At 37.3% G+C, this 18,042-nt stretch overlaps 3 protein-coding genes and 1 pseudogene across 5 annotated transcripts; all 4 read left to right on the forward strand.

The window, feature by feature from the left end:
* The first annotated feature begins 304 nt into the window (after positions 1-304).
* Positions 305-3,586, forward strand: LOC111010699 (G-type lectin S-receptor-like serine/threonine-protein kinase At4g27290; annotated as a pseudogene). The gene is made up of 7 exons (XR_015789689.1): positions 305-1,679; positions 1,749-1,862; positions 1,961-2,097; positions 2,235-2,445; positions 2,575-2,811; positions 2,904-3,054; positions 3,139-3,586. The product of XR_015789689.1 is annotated as a G-type lectin S-receptor-like serine/threonine-protein kinase At4g27290 (transcript).
* A 131-nt stretch (positions 3,587-3,717) lies between these two features.
* LOC111010700 (receptor-like serine/threonine-protein kinase SD1-8) lies at positions 3,718-7,175 on the forward strand. Of its 2 annotated transcripts, XM_022284206.2 has the most exons (7): positions 3,718-5,290; positions 5,396-5,509; positions 5,599-5,738; positions 5,838-6,048; positions 6,179-6,416; positions 6,516-6,666; positions 6,751-7,175. In XM_022284206.2, the coding sequence occupies exons 1-7, from the start codon at positions 4,036-4,038 to the stop codon at positions 7,060-7,062; spliced, it is 2,421 nt and encodes an 806-aa protein (XP_022139898.1). In that variant the 5' UTR covers positions 3,718-4,035; the 3' UTR covers positions 7,063-7,175. The 2 variants fall into 2 exon arrangements, with proteins under 2 accessions (XP_022139898.1, XP_022139899.1); XM_022284207.2 differs by lacking the exon at positions 6,751-7,175 and having other exon boundaries at positions 6,533-6,657.
* A 1,048-nt stretch (positions 7,176-8,223) lies between these two features.
* Positions 8,224-11,663, forward strand: LOC148212540 (G-type lectin S-receptor-like serine/threonine-protein kinase At4g27290). The gene is made up of 7 exons (XM_022284204.2): positions 8,224-9,702; positions 9,843-9,953; positions 10,051-10,196; positions 10,376-10,586; positions 10,713-10,950; positions 11,039-11,189; positions 11,287-11,663. Exons 1-7 carry the CDS (start codon positions 8,412-8,414, stop codon positions 11,587-11,589), a joined length of 2,451 nt encoding a protein of 816 aa, XP_022139896.1. The 5' UTR covers positions 8,224-8,411; the 3' UTR covers positions 11,590-11,663.
* Positions 11,664-13,013: 1,350 nt separating this feature from the next.
* LOC111010698 (G-type lectin S-receptor-like serine/threonine-protein kinase At4g27290) lies at positions 13,014-16,887 on the forward strand. The gene is made up of 7 exons (XM_022284205.2): positions 13,014-14,540; positions 14,661-14,771; positions 14,898-15,055; positions 15,230-15,440; positions 15,570-15,807; positions 15,921-16,071; positions 16,182-16,887. The coding sequence occupies exons 1-7, from the start codon at positions 13,268-13,270 to the stop codon at positions 16,482-16,484; spliced, it is 2,445 nt and encodes an 814-aa protein (XP_022139897.1). The 5' UTR covers positions 13,014-13,267; the 3' UTR covers positions 16,485-16,887.
* Positions 16,888-18,042: the final 1,155 nt, after the last annotated feature.

Raw genomic sequence — 18,042 nt, forward strand, 5'->3', positions numbered from 1 at the left:
TTCCCAACGAAATGGTCAATTCAAACGTCTCTTGCACGTCACCATTCTTTTTATTTTAAATTTTGATCGCAATATAAAATATACGAATGGTATTGACTCAAGCCATTAAAGGAAAAATATTCGGAGTGTACTTTTCAAAAAAAAAAAAAAAAAAAGCTATTAAATGTAAACTGATTTAATTCATAGTTAATTTATATATTCCATATTTTTAATGTATATGTATATAGAAATAATATTAAAACATTAAAATAAAGAAAAAATTATATTCAGATCAAAATTTAAAAACTGGTTAGTTGAACTTGATTTAGATGATGTGATGGTTAGACATAGATGTTGTAATACTCAGGTCAATCATCCCCCTCCGGCGGAGTTTTAACAGAAAATGGGTTACCCAACATCGTACAGAAAGAAGCAGTGGCGAAAAATGACATCCAATTTCAGGCGCAATAATTTGTCTTTGCTCTGTTTATGGACACTGATACCTCTGTTTCTCAGACACTCGATTGCAGCCGACACCTTACAAGCAGGGCAGTTCCTGAACGACACCGAAGTAATTGTTTCAGCCGCCCGGAAGTTCGAATTGGGATTCTTCACTGACCCCAGAGGTTCCAATTTCAAGTATTTGGGAATATGGTACAACAACATTCCCAATACTGTCGTTTGGGTGGCAAACAGAGACAGCCCAATTGTAAACTCCTCTGCCACTTTAAATTTCAATGGAGATGGAAACTTAGTTCTTGTCGATCAAACAGGTGCGGCTTTTTGGTATTCGAATTCGACAAGATTAGTAAAAGACCCAGTCGCCCAGCTGCTGGATACTGGTAATTTGGTGTTGAGAGATTCTGGATCTGAAATATTTTTGTGGCAGAGTTTTGATTATCCATCTGATACTCTGTTACCGGGTATGAAACTCGGGTGGGACTCGGAAACGGGTCTGAACCGGAAGTTAATATCAAGGAGAAGTCAAAACGATATGTCGTCTGGAGAATTCAGCTACAGCGTGAACACTGATGGGCTTCCTCAGCTTATGGTTCGTAAAGGAAACAAGACGATGCTCAGGGGCGGGCCATGGTTTGGCGGTGGTTTTGGGCGAGGCCGCTCCAACCTAGCGAATTTCATATATAATGCTTCTTATGAGATATCATTTTCATATGATGGTCCGAATAATAAAGACCCTTCAAGAATTCTGCTGGATTCAGATGGGTCCGTCGTACACTTTGAGTGGAGCGATGTGGACAAGGAATGGCGCACATCATACACGTTTGAAGGATCCGGCTGCAGCGACTTCGAATTATGCGGAAATTTTGGTCTCTGTAGTTCTTTATTAGTAGCAAGTTGCGATTGTTTAGATGGGTTTGAACAAAAATCAGCCCACAACTTTTCAGATGGGTGCGTGAGAAAGGACTCAAAAATCTGCAGTCCCGGAGAGGGGTTTAGAAAGATAAGTGATGTGAAATGGCCTGATTCCACAGGGGACTTGGTGAAAATGAAGCAGGGCATTCAAAATTGCGAGACAGAGTGCTTGAAAAATTGCTCTTGCTTGGCCTATGGTATATTGGAAATTCCCAAGGTTGGCCCTGCCTGCGTCACCTGGTTTCACAAATTGATTGATGTTAGATTTGTTCGTGACGCTGGTACTGGAGAAGATCTCTTTGTGAGAGTGGCCGCTTCAGAATTAGGTATCATTTTAGCTGCTTCTCCTCATTATTCATCACTACCAAAACTGATAAAGAAAACTTTGTTTGTAGAATCGACTAACAGGAAGCGCGTAGTTGCGGTGGTCGTGGCGACCATATCAGCAACAATCTTCTTGGCTTTGATCAGCTGGTTTGTCATTAGGAATGTAAGAAGAAGAGGTAGAGGTATGTAAAGCTTTCCTCCTTATGATACATGCTCATTTGGCTTGGTACTTGATCTTTTTATCACCATTTTTATCTACTGTCAAGTAATCATGTAGCAGGCCATGGAATTGCAACAACTGAGGCTCTAATTCAAGAAAATGAACTCGAGATGCCTATTGGTATAGTTGAAGCTGCCACAAACAATTTCTCTATTTCCAATAAAACAGGAGAAGGGGGTTTTGGACCGGTTTATAAGGTAGTCATTAGTCTCTCTTGACTACAGCTTTCAAGTATACTTCAATTTTCAATCTTTGTCTGGGTTGTGCTTAGGCTTCTCTGAGGATGGTTAGTTTTTTCCATCTCTTTTATTACTCCACATTGCACTGGTTGCAGGGCAGACTTCCATCTGGACAGGAAATTGCTGTGAAAAAACTAGCAGAAAGCTCTCGCCAAGGCCTACATGAGTTTAAAAATGAGGTCCTTGTCATTTCTCAGCTTCAACATCGAAATCTTGTCAAACTTCTTGGTTTTTGCATCCACGAGGAAGAAACATTACTTATTTATGAATACATGCCAAACAAAAGTTTGGACTACTTCCTTTTTGGTTGGTATCAAACAATCTTCCCACATTGTGCATGCTTGATTTAGTATACTATTCTACCTTTTAGTTTTAACATCTTTAAACTTTAGTTGTTCACTTAAAGACTAATATGAGCTAGAATCATTAAAATAGATGACCAAAGGCGTTCTTTACTCAATTGGCGAATGAGAGTTGATATCATAATTGGTATAGCTCGAGGGCTTCTTTATCTCCATCGAGATTCAAGACTTAGAATAATACAAGAGATCTTAAAGTTGCCAATATTTTGTTAGACGGTGAAATGAAGCCAAAAATTTCAGACTTTGGAATTGCACGCATGTTTGGCGAAGATCAAATCGAAACAAAAACAAAGAGAGTTGTCAGGACGTAGTGAGTAACAAAACCATCACTTTCGATCCTACCTGTTTGATTTGTATTTTTAAGATTTTAACATATAATCTAATATAACATTGTTAATGCAGTGGCTACATGTCTCCAGAGTATGTAATTGAAGGTTGCTTTTCATTCAAATCTGATGTTTTTAACTTTGGAGTCATGGTTCTAGAAATAATTAGTGGCAAGAAGAACAAGGGTTTTTTTCACCCCGAGCATCAACTAAATCTTCTTGGACACGTAAGTATAAGTAAACTACCATCTCTTGGAAATTAAAAACATACTTTTTTCACAATGTTCATGTCAAATTGAAATTCGTATCAGGTATGGAACCTTTGGAACGAAGGACCTTGGAATTAATAGACAGAACATTGGAAGATCAATTCCAAGAATATGAAGCACTAAAATACATAAATATTGGGCTTTTACGTGTTCAAAGACATCCAGATATCATGCCATCTGTGCTTTCAATGTTAGAAAATGATAACATGAAGTCAATTTCTCCAAGACAACCCGGATTCTATGGAGAAAGATTTGTATCATCAGATGCTGATTTACTTTTAGGTGATAAATCAACTTCCACTTCAAATAATGTAACTATTACATTGTTAGATGGTCGTTGAACTTATTGTTAATTATCATTATTATTATGTAATTCTAATCTAAGTTGTATCATTGAGTAGAACCTGTTATATGAAACAAGGTAACTAATCATATGTTTCTTGTCATCAAAATTTATGAGAAAGCTCAACTGCAGTCTGCTATTTCTGCTTCTGATCTTCTGAAGTTCTATACCAAAGTTTTCCATCCCATATTAAAGATATGAACATAATTCTACATTGATTTAAATTCGTACAAAATATGAGGAGATCAAATTCTAGCCCTTCCACGCAGTATGTGAAAACTTTGGAGCCTCTCCAAGCCCTTTGAAACCAAAAAAATGGAGGATCTTAAGAAGATGGACGAATGCTGAGGCCATGAACTTAAGGTGAAAGAAGACTCTTTTCAAAAGTTCGAACGCCACAGCCCACAGGTCAATGGCTGTTTCCATTACTGGCAAATTGACAATTTCAAATTTCAAGGCTCTCAAATATTTATATCAATATTCAGGTCAATGACTACTTTCCTATCAGAACCGGTCATCCTCATTCGCTAACAGAGTTTCACTCCTAACAAAAGGGGTCAACTAACATTCTAGCGCTTCATACAAGAAAAGGAGAGATGGAAAATTTGACTCCCAGATTCAATTTTTTGTGTTTGATCTTTTTCTGGACACTCGTACCTCTGTTTCTCAGACGATCAATTGCAGGCAACAGCATAAAAGCAGGGGAACCCATTAACGATACCCAATCAATTGTTTCAGCCGCCCAGAAGTTTGAATTGGGATTCTTCTCTGTGCCCAAAGGCTCCAGTTTCAAGTATTTAGGAATATGGTACAAGAACATTCCCGAGACAGTCGTTTGGGTGGCAAACAGAGATAACCCAATTGTAAACTCCTCTGCGACTCTAAATTTCAGTGGAGATGGAAACTTAGTTCTAGTCAATCAAACAGGTGCGGCTTTTTGGTCTTCAAATTCGACGATATCAGTGAAAACCCCTGTTGCCCAGCTGCTGGATTCTGGTAATTTGGTGTTGAAAGATTCTGGGTCTGAAATTCCTTTGTGGCAGAGTTTTGATTATCCCTCTGATACTCTGTTACCGGGCATGAAACTCGGGTGGGAATCCAAAACGGGTCTGACCCGGAAGTTAACATCATGGAGAAGTCCAAACGATCCATCGTCCGGAGAATTCAGTTATAGCCTGAACACATATGGGCTTCCTCAATTTGTGGTTCGTAAAGGAAACAAGACGATGTTTAGGGGCTGGCCATGGTATGATCATGATTTTGGGCAGGGCTATGGTAATGGCTTCACTTATGATCTCGTCTACGATGCTGCTACTGAGATATCCTATTCGTATAACGATTCGACGAATTGGCGTACAAGGATTGTCATGGATTCAGGTGGGTCCGTTCAAAACTATGAGTGGAGCGATGTGGAAAAAGAATGGCACAAATCATTCACATTTGATGGAGTCGGCTGCAACGACTACGATTTATGCGGAAATTTTGGTGTTTGTAGTTCTGTAGTAACGGCAAGTTGCGGTTGCTTAGATGGGTTTAAACAAAAATCAGGCAAAGACATTTCATGCGTCAGAAAGGATCCAGATATCTGCAGAGCCGGAGATGGATTCAAAAAGATAAGCAAAGTGAAATGGCCAGATTCTACAGGGGAGTTGGTGAAAATGAAGCTGGGCATTCAAAATTGCGGCGCAGAATGCTTGAAGGATTGCTCTTGCTTAGCCTATGGAACACTGGAATTTCCCAACATTGGCCTCGGCTGCATCACTTGGTCTCACAAACTGATTGATGTTAGATTTGTTCCTGAAGTTGGGCTTGGAGATGATCTCTACGTGAGAGTTGCCGCTTCAGAATTTGGTACTTGCTAAACACAATAAATTGAGTTCGTTCCGATTCTTCAGTGTAGCATAGCCAGAGGAATCGGCTAATACTTAAAAGACAAACTCTGTTTTGAATTTGTAGAGTCGGCTAACAAAAAGCGTAGAATTGCGGTGGTTGTGGTTGTGCCAATCATATCAGCAATAATCTTTTTGGCCTTAGCCGGCGGTTGGTTTATCATTAGGAGAAGAGGTAGAGGTAAAGAGCCTTTACTTCCTCATTCATATGACTGCTTATTTGGCTATCTTTTTATGACCATTTTTAATGTGTCGCCAAATCTCATGTAGCTGATAACGAAGTTGCTGTGACTGAGCCTCCAATTCAAGAAAATGAACTTGAGATGCCTATTGCTGTTATTGAAGCTGCGACAGACAATTTCTCTGCTTCTAATAAGATAGGAGAAGGTGGCTTTGGCCCTGTTTATAAGGTGCTCTTTGCTCTAGCTTTTTAAATGCAAGAATGGAGAAATGTATCCTTTAGTCCCTAAAGTAAACTTCATTAGGATTTGAAATCTCTATTATTGCAGGGGAAGCTCTCAAGTGGGCAAGAAATTGCTGTGAAAAAACTGGCAGAAAGTTCTGGGCAAGGGTTGCAGGAGTTCAAAACTGAGGTCCTTTTCATTTCTCAACTTCAACATCGGAATCTTGTTAAGCTTCTTGGCTTTTGCATCCAAAATGAAGAAATTTTACTTATCTACGAGTACATGCCAAACAAAAGTTTGGACTGCTTCCTTTTTGGTTGGTATCTTTCGATCTTTATTTATCTTTATTTCATGCTTGATTTAGTATTAACTGTTTTGCATTAACTTCCTTAAACTTGTCTTGTTTTGATACTAAAGACTAATATCAGCAAAAATCATTAAAATAGATGACCAAATGCGTTGTTTACTCAATTGGACAATGAGAATCGATATCATAATTGGCATAGCTCGAGGGCTTCTTTATCTCCATCGAGATTCAAGACTTAGAATAATACACAGAGATCTTAAGGTGGCCAATATTTTGTTAGATAATGAAATGAAGCCAAAGATTTCAGATTTCGGCATAGCACGCATGTTTGGTGAAGATCAAACAGAAACAAAAACAAAGAGAGTTGTTGGGACTTAGTGAGTAACAAAACCACTTTCATTACTTGAAATCTTACCTATCCCATTCGTATCATAAGATTTTAACATAAAACTCAACGTAAAATATTGTTAATGCAGTGGTTATATGTCTCCAGAGTATGCAATAGATGGTTACTTTTCAGTAAAGTCTGACGTTTTCAGCTTCGGAGTCATGGTTCTAGAAATAATCAGTGGCAAGAAGAACAAAGGCTTTTTCCACCCAGAACATCAACTAAATCTTCTTGGACATGTAAGTATAAACAAACGACCACATCTTCAAAAATATACCATTTTTATCCACAATGATGATGTCAAAATGGAACTGTCGTTTCAGGCATGGAAACTTTGGAACGAAGGAAGGGCATTAGAATTAATAGATGTAATGTTGGAGGATCAATTCCAAGAATCTGAAGTACTGAGATGTATAAACATCGGGCTTTTATGTGTCCAAAGACGACCAGAAGAAAGACCAACTATGTCAACTGTGGTTTCGATGTTGGAGAATGAAAACATGTCGTTAATACTTCCTGAACGACCAGGATTCTATGAGGAAAGGTTTATAACATCTGATATAGATTCATCGTTAGGTGATCAACTAACTTCAACTTCGAATAATGTTACTGTTACATTGCTAGATGGTCGTTAGTTGTTTGTTTCTTTTTCCTCTCTGTTTTGGTATAGGAGGTACTATAAATAGAATGATTCAACATTATTAAATTGTCTTGTTTTATTACATAGTTAAGTTTTTCTCTAGGTAAATGAGCCATTGTGTTACTCATAATCTATTGTCTGCAACTACAAATTTCTCTGCACCCATCAATCATTCTACTTTAATAGAATCACTTACTAAACCTCAACTTAATGTGCCGAATACAGCTACAAAATGTGAAACTTTGAAGGATATGTCAATCTCGGACCATTCATAAAACTTTAGTTTATAATTGAGTCATAATTCATCAATTCATACCGGATGAACTTCTCATTAATTACATTTCGATATATGAACTTCATTCGTGAAAGCAATTTATGATATTGTTCAAATAGATAAAGGTACTTATATATATCATTCTCTAGTTAATGTGGAACTTTGTTTACACTTCTTGTAATCTCTAACAATTACATCAATTCGCTCTCATTTCATGTACTCATCCGTTGAAATAATAATAAAATAAAGGAGGAGGCTGGCTTAAAATGCTTATTGTGAATTTGACTTGGCTCTATATTCTCCATCATTTTCCCCTCCTCTTGTGCAAGAAATTATAAAAGAAAGACATTTTAAACAGATAATTTTAATAAACTAACATATCAATAACAATGGAAGATTGATGATAGTCAAATGCACTGAAATGTTATATCTGTAGCAGAACGAGTCACTTCTTTGATTGCAAGATAAATTTGGCCAAGTCAAGTAAGCATGAGATGGTCAACCAATATGAGATTAGAGTCAACCTTACGATAGCTCAGTTTAAATTCTCTCCTCTACTTCTTGTTAAAAAAGAAGAAACTGTAGATGAGTATAATTCAAAGCTAAACACATAATTGAAAGTTTCAAGGCTTGTGCTCGGTTAATCTCAGAATTATTGTTCAAAAGGTAAGTGATTTTAAAAGAAAGCTGAACAATTATTTTAAAAAGATGAGCAATCCCTAGAAGTAAACTAAAAAAATCAATTTAAAGTAAGCAACACGAACGGACTGTAAAATTATATTCTTCGCATCGTTGTTCAGTTCCGACGATATTAGTTATTTCTTTAAAAAAATATAGGTCCATAGAAAACAGAGTGACAATGACGATATATGTAAATATTTTCATTCAATAGTAGCTGAAGAAACATGATGATCCTTTCTGATAAAAATATAAATTCAAAGTTCAATGCTTTGATGATTCTTTCATAACGATACGCGGATTGATATTTTGGTCAAAATGACAAATCACCAGCTTGATAGCATCACGCATCAGAAGAACTCAACAGGCTTGATTTGATTTTGAAAGAAGCCATGGGAAAACTGATTTGCAGGTGCAATCTCTCAGGTCTTTTCTTCTTCTGGACTACCATAGCTTTGTTTACAAGAAAATCGTTTGCAAGTGATAGCATACATTTAAAAGCAGGGGAATCCATCAATGGTAGTACCCGGATATTAGTTTCAGCTGAACAGAACTTTGTGTTGGGAATCTTCACTCCCCAAGGCTCCAAATTTGAGTATTTGGGAATATGGTACAACTACAAGAACATCCCTCAGACGGTCGTGTGGGTAGCAAACAGAGACAACCCACTTGTAAATTCCTCTGCCAGATTAAAATTCAACGAAGAAGGAAACATTGTTCTTCTCAACGAAACAGGTGGAGTTTTATGGTCTTCCGCTTCTGCAAAAACAGTGAAAGAACCGGTCGTGCAGCTGCTGGATACAGGTAATTTGATGTTAAGAGAATTTGGGTCTGAAAATTATGTGTGGCAGAGTTTCGATTACCCCTCTGATACTCTGTTACCGGGCATGAAACTGGGTTGGGATTCGAAAACCGGTCTGAACCGGAAGTTAACGTCGTGGGAAAGCTTAAACGATCCGTCGTCTGGGGATTTCAATTACAGTGTGGCCCTCGATGGGCTTCCCCAATTGGTAATTCGCAAAGGACCCAACACCACGTACAGGGGCGGGCCATGGTACGGAACAAGGTTTAGTGGTAGCCCTCCTCTCAGAGAGAACCCATTTTATTTTCCAAAGTTCGAATATGAAGCTGGGGAAGTAACCTATTCGTATGATGCTGCGAACAATCTCACTCTAAGACTTGTGCTGAACGCGGATGGGACATTTGAGCAATTTTATTGGGACGATGGTGGAAAATATTGGTACCCTTTGTATATATTGCCCGGAGACCGCTGCGATGACTATGGACTCTGCGGAGATTTTGGTATTTGTACATTTTCCCTCACAGCACAATGCGATTGCATGGCTGGGTTTGAACCCAAATCGCCCCAAGATTGGGAGAAGTTAAGGTGGTCAGATGGGTGCGTTAGAAGGGACAGTCAAATCTGCGGAAATGGAGAGGGATTCAAAAGAATCAGCAGCGTGAAATTGCCGGATTCTTCTGGGTATTTGGTGAATGTTAATAAGAGCATTCAAGACTGCGAGGCGGCGTGCTTGAACAACTGCTCTTGCTTGGCCTACGGAATAATGGAAGTTCGCACAGGCGGCTATGGCTGCGTTAATTGGTTTCAGAAATTGATGGATGTTAGATTTGTTCCTGAAAATGGACAGGATCTCTATGTGAGAGTGGCGGCTTCAGAATTAGGTACTGAATGCAAATCCTTCATTCTAATTTTTGTTTTTTCTCTCAAGAAGGGCCTGTTTTCAGCCCTTGTAAATGTTGCTTGGCTATTGTGAATCTGTATGTGAATAAAGATGAGATTACCAATACTTCATCTGCTGTAGACTCGACCAACAAGAAGCTTATGGTTGCGATCAGTGTGTCTGTGGCTTCATTTCTGGGCTTCTTGGTTTTAGTCATTTGCTTTATCCTGAGGCGTAGAAGGAAACTTAGAGGCAAGCATTTCTCCTCCAATACATTGATTAATCTGTCCGTTTTTCATGGCTCATATACATTCGTTTTTGTTTCTTGTATCCAAATTTCGTGAACCAGGTAATGAGATCACTGCAAGTGAGATTCAATCTCAAGAGAATGAAGTTGAGATGCCACTCTATGATTTTACTACGATTGAGACCGCCACAAATTATTTTTCTTTTTCAAATAAGATAGGCGAAGGTGGTTTTGGTCCTGTATACAAGGTGTTATTTCATACTGACATCTTTGTATTGAAACTCATTGCATAATCTACTTGTCTGTGTTTTTCATTCATTTTACAAACTCTGACTTTTGTTTTCAGGGAAGCCTTTATTTTGAGTAGATCATCTAGTTATGCACTTATACTCACAATAACACATGCATATGCTACTATACATTACAGGGAAAGCTCCCATGTGGACAAGAAATTGCTGTGAAAAGGCTGGCAGAGGGCTCCGGCCAAGGGCAAAGCGAGTTCAGAAACGAAGTTTTGTTGATCTCCCAACTTCAACATCGAAATCTCGTCAAGCTGCTCGGTTTCTGCATTCATAAAGAAGAAACATTACTGGTTTATGAATATATGCCAAACAAAAGTTTAGACCACTTCCTTTTCGGTTAGTGCCATGCTTGTTTTCTTTCACTCTATGCTCCTTTGGTTGAATAGATGTTAATTTTAATACCGTCAGTTCAAGTTTTTCTCAATGAACTATACAATCTATGAAGTTGGACTGCAATTGTAGATAATGAGAGGAGATCTTTACTCAACTGGAAAAAGAGAGTGGACATCATAATCGGGGTTGCTCGAGGGCTTCTTTATCTCCATAGAGATTCAAGGCTTAGAATAATACATCGGGATCTCAAAGTGAGTAATATATTACTAGATAATGAAATGAATCCAAAAATATCAGATTTTGGAATGGCAAGAATGTTCGGTGAGGACCAAACTATGACAAAAACTCAAAGAATTGTTGGGACCTTGTAAGTACTATGATAATTTCTTTGTTGGATTTCTATCTTTATGGGCTCTGCGATAGAATCATTAATCACTTGAATGATACCAATGCAGTGGCTACATGTCTCCAGAATATGTACTCGATGGATGTTTTTCACTGAAATCTGATATATTTAGCTTCGGAGTTATTCTTTTGGAAATAATAAGTGGTATGAAGAATAGAGGCTTCTTCCATCCGGATCATCAACTAAATCTTCTTGGACATGTGAGTTTTAATGACATTGTTGCAAACCAACCATGCTAAACTGAAAAGTGAACACTACTTAAGCATGGAAACTGACTCCAAGTTGTGAAATCTTTAGGCATGGAAGCTTTGGGATGACGGAAATGCTTTGGAATTAATGGATGCAGCGTTGGAGGATCGATTCCAACCGTCTGAAGCTCTACGATGCATTCAAGTAGGGCTGTTGTGTGTTCAACAGAGCCCAGATGAAAGGCCAAGCATGTGGTCAGTACTTTCGATGTTAGAAAGTGAAAATATGGTATTATCTCATCCTGAACGGCCTGGATTTTACACTGAGAGAATGGTTTTGAAAACCGAAAAATTATCCGCTGAAATCTCCACTTCCAATGAAGTGACTGTTACACTGCTACATGGTCGTTAGTAAATAATAAAGTCACTTTACAAAGACTACTGATTTTTGTAGTCTGGTTTTGAACACAACAGTTTGACATGAAATTGTAGCGTTCACGAATGTGCAACTACACCACTCATATTGTGTTTTTGAACACAGAGAGAATGGTTTCGAGAACCGAAAAATTACCGGATGAAATCCCATCTTCCAATGGAGTGACCATTACACTGCTAGAAGGTCGTTAGTAAAAAATTGGCAGTGATAAAGTCAGTTTACACAGAGTACTGATTTTCCTTTCAATGCATTGTTTTCGTGCAAAAAAACCTTCTTAACAATTAAAGATGTTTGCGACTTATCCTTTTTCATTCAGTAGGACAAGAAGTGGCTTCTGTTGTGAATTTGACGGCGAGTTCCTCAAGTTGCTGCTTGCACAGAATTTACCTTGATCACTAAACAAGCCTTTGAATTGCAGCTTAAACGATGCTTCTTTGGCTCCATAAAATCTCTGGCTTGCTATCCAGGACTGTGGTACAACAAAATTTTATGCCAAACCACTAACAGAAAATTTCTTTCCTCAAGGATCACTTAATCTGTTCAAGATTAATGATGGAAAATCTTGCAACTTTCAAGGGATAGTGTATCAAGGGCGAGTATAATCTAACTTAACTTTTACGATTAGTGCAAGTGAAGCACTTTTCTAGTATTAGTTTTGGGTAAAGAAAATATTGGTGTTGTAGCATTCAATCCTTTCTTGTGCTACATTAGTCAGTTCAATCAATTCCTTATTATTTCACGTACGTAATCCGTTTGAATAAAAATAAAATAGAAAAGCTGAGTTTGATTAATTTGAATTTGACTTGGCTCGTTCTTCATCATGTCCCCTTCCTATTGGGGAGTAATAATAAAAGAAAATCATTTCAAACAGAATTGAATAAACTAACATATCGACAGCAATTGAATTTGACAGGCAAATGCACTGAATATACATATGCAAGAACAAGTCACTCGTTTGATTTCCATATCAATTTGTGCCAAGTTCATATTTTCTGGAGTTAGACCCGCTACCGAATAAAAAACAATACTGAATTAAATGAATACTGAATCCAACAAAAATAACAGCTTTCATATTATAGAGTTCAAATTCTGGGATTGAAGAGTAATCTATGTCAGATTCAAATTTTGTTTGGTAGCTTATTTGATGTTATAACTTATAACTCGTTTGATTTGGGAATAGTAATGGGTTGTATTCTATTACAAGGTTTACTTGTATTAATCTATCTCTATTATATTTAATAAATAAATACATCCCGTTAAAACTTCTCAGCTATTAAAAATAAACAATATCAAAAAGTTAGTCAGAGTTCTTATTTATATAATGGGCAATCACCAAAAGTAAACTAAAAACAATCATTGAAAGAATAAATTGAAAAAAAAAAAAAACACAAACCCAAACTTGAAGAGAATATGGAGTTATCTTCTTCGTGCTCACTATATTAATTTTCTTTTGAGAAAGACTAGTTCCATAGCAAACGGAGTGACAATGACGGTACAGTATATATATATTTTGAATTCAATACTAGCCCAGAAAATACAGTATGATCCTTGCTGATGATAAAATATAGATTCAATGTTCGATGTTTCCAGAACGTATATGGATCGATATTTAGGTCAAAATGACAAATAACTTGCTTTTGATTTGAGACAAGCCATGAGCAAACTGATTTGCAGGTGCAAGCTTTCAGCTTTTCTCTTTTTCTTGACAACCATAGCTCTGTTTCCAAGAAAATCGTTTGCAAGTGATATCATAAAAGCAGGGGAATCCCTCAATGTAAGTACCCAGATATTAGTTTCATCTAGACAGAACTTTGTGTTGGGAATGTTTTCTCCCCAAGGCTCCAAATTTCAGTATTTGGGAATATGGTACAAGAACATCATACCACAGACTGTTGTGTGGGTCGCAAACAGAGACAACCCAATTGTAAATTCCTCTGCCAGATTAACATTCAAAGATGGAAACATCGTTCTTCTCAACGAAACAGGTGGAGTTTTATGGTCTTCCACTTCTTCAGTGAAAGAACCAGTTGCTCAGCTGCTAGATACAGGTAATTTGGTGTTGAGAGATTCTGGGTCTGAAAATTACGTGTGGCAGAGTTTCGATTATCCCTTTGATACTCTGTTACCTGGTATGAAACTCGGGTGGGACTCGAAAACCGGCCTGAACCGAAAATTGACGTCGTGGAAAAGCTCAAACGATCCATCGTCTGGGGACTTTACTTACAGTTTAGACGTTAATGGGCTTCCCCAATTTCTTATTCGCAAAGGATCCATCACGACGTTTCGGGGTGGCCCATGGTACGGAACAAGGTTTAGTGGTACTGCTCCTCTCAGGGATACCGCTATTTATTCGCCGAAGTTCGATTATAGAGCCGATGAAGCATTCTTTTCATATGATGCTGTGAACAATCTCATCGTAAGACTTGCACTGAACTCAGCTGGGTCATTTCAACAATTTTATTGGGACGATGGTGGAAAATTTTGGTATTCTATGTACGCAATGCCGGGAGACCGCTGCGACGACTATGGACTCTGCGGAGATTTTGGTATTTGTACATTTTCCCTCACAGCACAATGCGATTGCATGGCTGGGTTTGAACCCAAATCGCCCGAAAGTTGGGAAAGGTTTATGTGGTCAGATGGCTGCGTTAGAAGGGATATACGAATCTGCCGAAATGGAGAGGGATTTAAAAGGATCAGGAGTGTGAAACTGCCGGATTCTTCAGGGCATTTGGTGAATGTTAACACGAGCATTCAAGATTGCAAGGCGGCGTGCTTGAACAACTGCTCTTGCTTGGCCTATGGAATAATGGAACTTTCCACTGGCGGCTATGGCTGCGTTACCTGGTTTCAGAAACTGGTGGATGTTAGATTTGTTCTACAAAATGGACAGGATCTCTATGTGAGAGTGGCGGCTTCAGAATTAGGTACCTGAATTGCAAACCTCTTCATTCTAGTATCTGTTTTACAGCCCTTTGTAAATGTTGTTTGGTTATTGTGAATGTGTTTGTAAAGAGAAGATTATAACAATGCTTCATCTACTGTAGACTCAACCAAAAAGAAGCTTATAGTTGCGATCAGCGTGTCTGTGGTTTCATTTCTAGGCTTCTCGGTTTTAGTCATTTGCATTGTCCTGAGGCGTAGAAAGAAAGCTAGAGGCAAGCATTTCTCCTCCGAAACATTGATTAACCTGTCAATTGTTCATGGCTATAAACATTAATTAACCTGTCAATTGCTCATGGCTATATCATTTTTGTTTATTATCTCCAAATTTTGTGAACCAGGTAATGAGATTGCTCCTGAGATCACTGCAGGGGAGTTTCAGTCTCAAGAAAACGAAGTCGAGATGCCAATCTATGATTTTACTATGATTGAGACTGCCACAAATTATTTTTCTTTTGCAAATAAGATAGGCGAAGGCGGTTTTGGTCCTGTGTACAAGGTATTCTTTATTGCTAACATCTCTGTATTGAAACTCATTTCATAATCTCTTGGATGTGTTGAGCCTTCCTTTTACACTGCTAGTGTTTTTTCAGAGTTTTCGTTTGTGCAGATGATGCATAGCTATGTATATATATACTCTAACAATAACACATACATGTGCAACACATTGCAGGGAAAGCTTCCATGTGGACAAGAGATTGCAGTAAAAAGGCTGGCAGAAGGCTCTGGCCAAGGGCAAAGCGAGTTCAAAAACGAGGTTCTGTTGATCTCCCAACTTCAACATCGAAACCTTGTCAAACTGCTTGGTTTCTGCATTCACCAGGAAGAAACATTACTGGTCTATGAATATATGCCGAATAAAAGTTTAGACTACTTCCTCTTTGGTTAGTGCCAAACTTGTTGTCCTCACTCTATGCTCCTTAAGTTGAACATACGTTAATTTTAATACCTGTAATTAATTCTTTTTCTCAATAAACTATACAAATTAAATTGGACTGTGATTGTTGATATAGATAACAAGAGGCGATCTTTACTCGACTGGAAAAAGAGATTGGATATCATAATTGGAATTGCTCGAGGACTTCTTTATCTCCATAGAGATTCAAGGCTTAGAATAATACATAGGGATCTCAAAGTGAGTAATATATTACTAGACGATGAAATGAATCCAAAAATTTCAGACTTCGGTATGGCGCGCATGTTTGCCGAGGACGAAACTATGACAAAAACCAAAAGGGTTGTTGGGACCTAGTAAGTATTAAGACAATTTACTCTGTTGCAACATTTTTTTGTTCCTCACATGTTAGATTTTATCTTTATGAGCTCTGTGATGAGATTGTTAATATTAAATGATATCAATGCAGTGGCTATATGTCTCCAGAATATGCACTCGATGGATATTTTTCACTGAAATCTGATGTGTTCAGCTTCGGAGTTATTCTTTTGGAAATAGTTAGTGGTAAGAAGAACAGAGGGTTCTTCCATTCCGAGCATCAACTAAATCTTCTTGGACATGTGAGTACTAATGCATTCTTGCAAACTAAACCTGCTAATATCTGCAATCAATACTTAAAGTTCAGCACTTATCAAGCATGGAAACTAACTCCAGGTTGTGAAATCTTCAGGCATGGAAGCTTTGGGATGAAGAAAATGCTTTGGAATTGATGGATGCAGCATTGAAGGATCAATTTCAACCCTCTGAAGCAGTGCGATGCATTCAAGTAGGCCTTTTGTGTGTTCAACAGAATCCGGATGAAAGGCCAACTATGTGGTCAGTTATTTCAATGTTAGAGAGTGAAAATATGTGGTTATCTCATCCTAAACAACCCGGATTTTACATGGAAAGAATGATTTCTAAGGCCGATAGATTATCGGCTGAAAGTTCCACTTCGAATGAAGTGACGGTTACATCGCTAGGAGGTCGTTGATAGACAATTGCAGTGTTAAAGAAACTCCATAAAGGGTACTAATTTTCCCCTTCATTGCATTGCTCGAGTGCCAAAAAGACACCTCAACGATTCAAGACGAATGCAACTTGCTTCTTGTAAAAAATTCACTTTGACGACTATGTCTGATAAAACAGGATTTGGATCTCGGGATGATCGTTTTGGAAATTAGCACCCCTAATCGTGTCCTCTTTCTTACACATTCTCTGTGCGAACTGATAAGATATCGACTGTTTGAAAATCTAAATCCACTCTTTATCGTTCATTATTCGATTCTAGATGAGTTGCAACTTGTCATTTGAACTCCTATAACATGACTCTGTCAAAAGTTTGTTGTCAAACGAGATTATTCTTATTGAATATTAAGGTTTTAAGTACCTTCTAACTCTGGTGTGGAAGATGGGTTGTCTTTTTGCCAGAGTTTTTTTCTCATTGTGGTGTTCAGACCTTCAACAACCATGTATAATTTTACAGTGAAAATCAAGCCTTTGAATCTTAGAATGGCAAATGAAAACTAAATCAAGCCTTTGGAGGTCCCATTTTGGCGATTCTTATAATGGTTAGGATATTAAAGAATGAGTTTAATAGCTTTTGATATTAGTGTTTTAAAGTGAAGCATTTTTCTAATATAAAATTCGGATTTAAAAATTGGGTATTTTAGTATTTAATCTCTTTCTAGTTTCTATGCTATATTAATCTCATGAGGGTCAAACAATAGTTCTTTTTTTTTTTTTTGGTAAATCAATGAAATCACTCAATTGGATAGCACCAAAGTCAATGTTGTTGGTTTCTTCGAGTAATTAGTTTAATGGTAAAAAATAGTGAAAATTATTAAAAGAGAGAATTAATTTAAGATCTTCTTGACTTTCCTCTTTGATAATTTGTCTTTAATAATGAAAATGAGCTTTCGAGATACATAATACATTTTTCTTAGAGGCATCAAAATTTTCTGTACTGACAAGGAATTTCCAACAATAGGATAGAAATGGAGACTGGGATGAGAAATAATCTTTTTGACTGTTCTTAAGTGCAATGAATATTCTCCAAAATTATATAATAAAATATAAATATTTGATTAACACCTCTAAGTTTTATTGTTTTAATTTATATAATTATATGAATATTATGAAATTTTTTTTTCTTAGAGTATTCCATCAAAGGTGGAGCGGGAAATTTAAATCTATAACCTCTTAGAAGTAGTTAGGTTTATATTGATTTAAAAGATATGTTGTTCTAAAGAAAGAGAAAAATATATCATGAAATTAAAACCTTTTAGCTTAATTAAAATTTCAATTAAAAATCTATATATATTGTCAAACAATTTCCATGAAAAATCTTTAACCTTATCCTTGATTTTTCCTTTTTAAACAACGATTTAGGAAATAGGATAAGAATAGAGAGAAAATTCTCTATTCCCGCCTCCAGGTTGACACTCAAGTCCCCCGATACTCTCTAATCCTCATTTAAAAAAAGTTCAAGCATCTTATTATTCAATCTCTTTGCACTAATTAGTAATTAGGATGGTTTATTGGTTGACTTA

This window comes from Momordica charantia, assembly GCF_013281855.1.
Source record: "Momordica charantia cultivar OHB3-1 chromosome 3 unlocalized genomic scaffold, Mcharantia_2.0 BLBB01000003.1, whole genome shotgun sequence".
NCBI classification, from domain to species: domain Eukaryota; kingdom Viridiplantae; phylum Streptophyta; class Magnoliopsida; order Cucurbitales; family Cucurbitaceae; genus Momordica; species Momordica charantia.

Coding starts and splice junctions, on each gene's coding strand:
- LOC111010700 (XM_022284206.2), top strand. CDS start 4,036: ATGGAAAATTTGACTCCCAGATTCAATTTTTTGTGTTTGATCTTTTTC. Junction 5,291..5,395: donor AGTTGCCGCTTCAGAATTTG/GTACTTGCTAAA, acceptor TTGAATTTGTAG/AGTCGGCTAACAAAAAGCGT. Junction 6,049..6,178: donor TTTGGACTGCTTCCTTTTTG/GTTGGTATCTTT, acceptor TCATTAAAATAG/ATGACCAAATGCGTTGTTTA.
- LOC148212540 (XM_022284204.2), top strand. CDS start 8,412: ATGGGAAAACTGATTTGCAGGTGCAATCTCTCAGGTCTTTTCTTCTTC. Junction 10,587..10,712: donor TTTAGACCACTTCCTTTTCG/GTTAGTGCCATG, acceptor CTGCAATTGTAG/ATAATGAGAGGAGATCTTTA. Junction 11,190..11,286: donor AACTAAATCTTCTTGGACAT/GTGAGTTTTAAT, acceptor TGAAATCTTTAG/GCATGGAAGCTTTGGGATGA.
- LOC111010698 (XM_022284205.2), top strand. CDS start 13,268: ATGAGCAAACTGATTTGCAGGTGCAAGCTTTCAGCTTTTCTCTTTTTC. Junction 15,808..15,920: donor AAAAGGGTTGTTGGGACCTA/GTAAGTATTAAG, acceptor ATATCAATGCAG/TGGCTATATGTCTCCAGAAT. Junction 16,072..16,181: donor AACTAAATCTTCTTGGACAT/GTGAGTACTAAT, acceptor TGAAATCTTCAG/GCATGGAAGCTTTGGGATGA.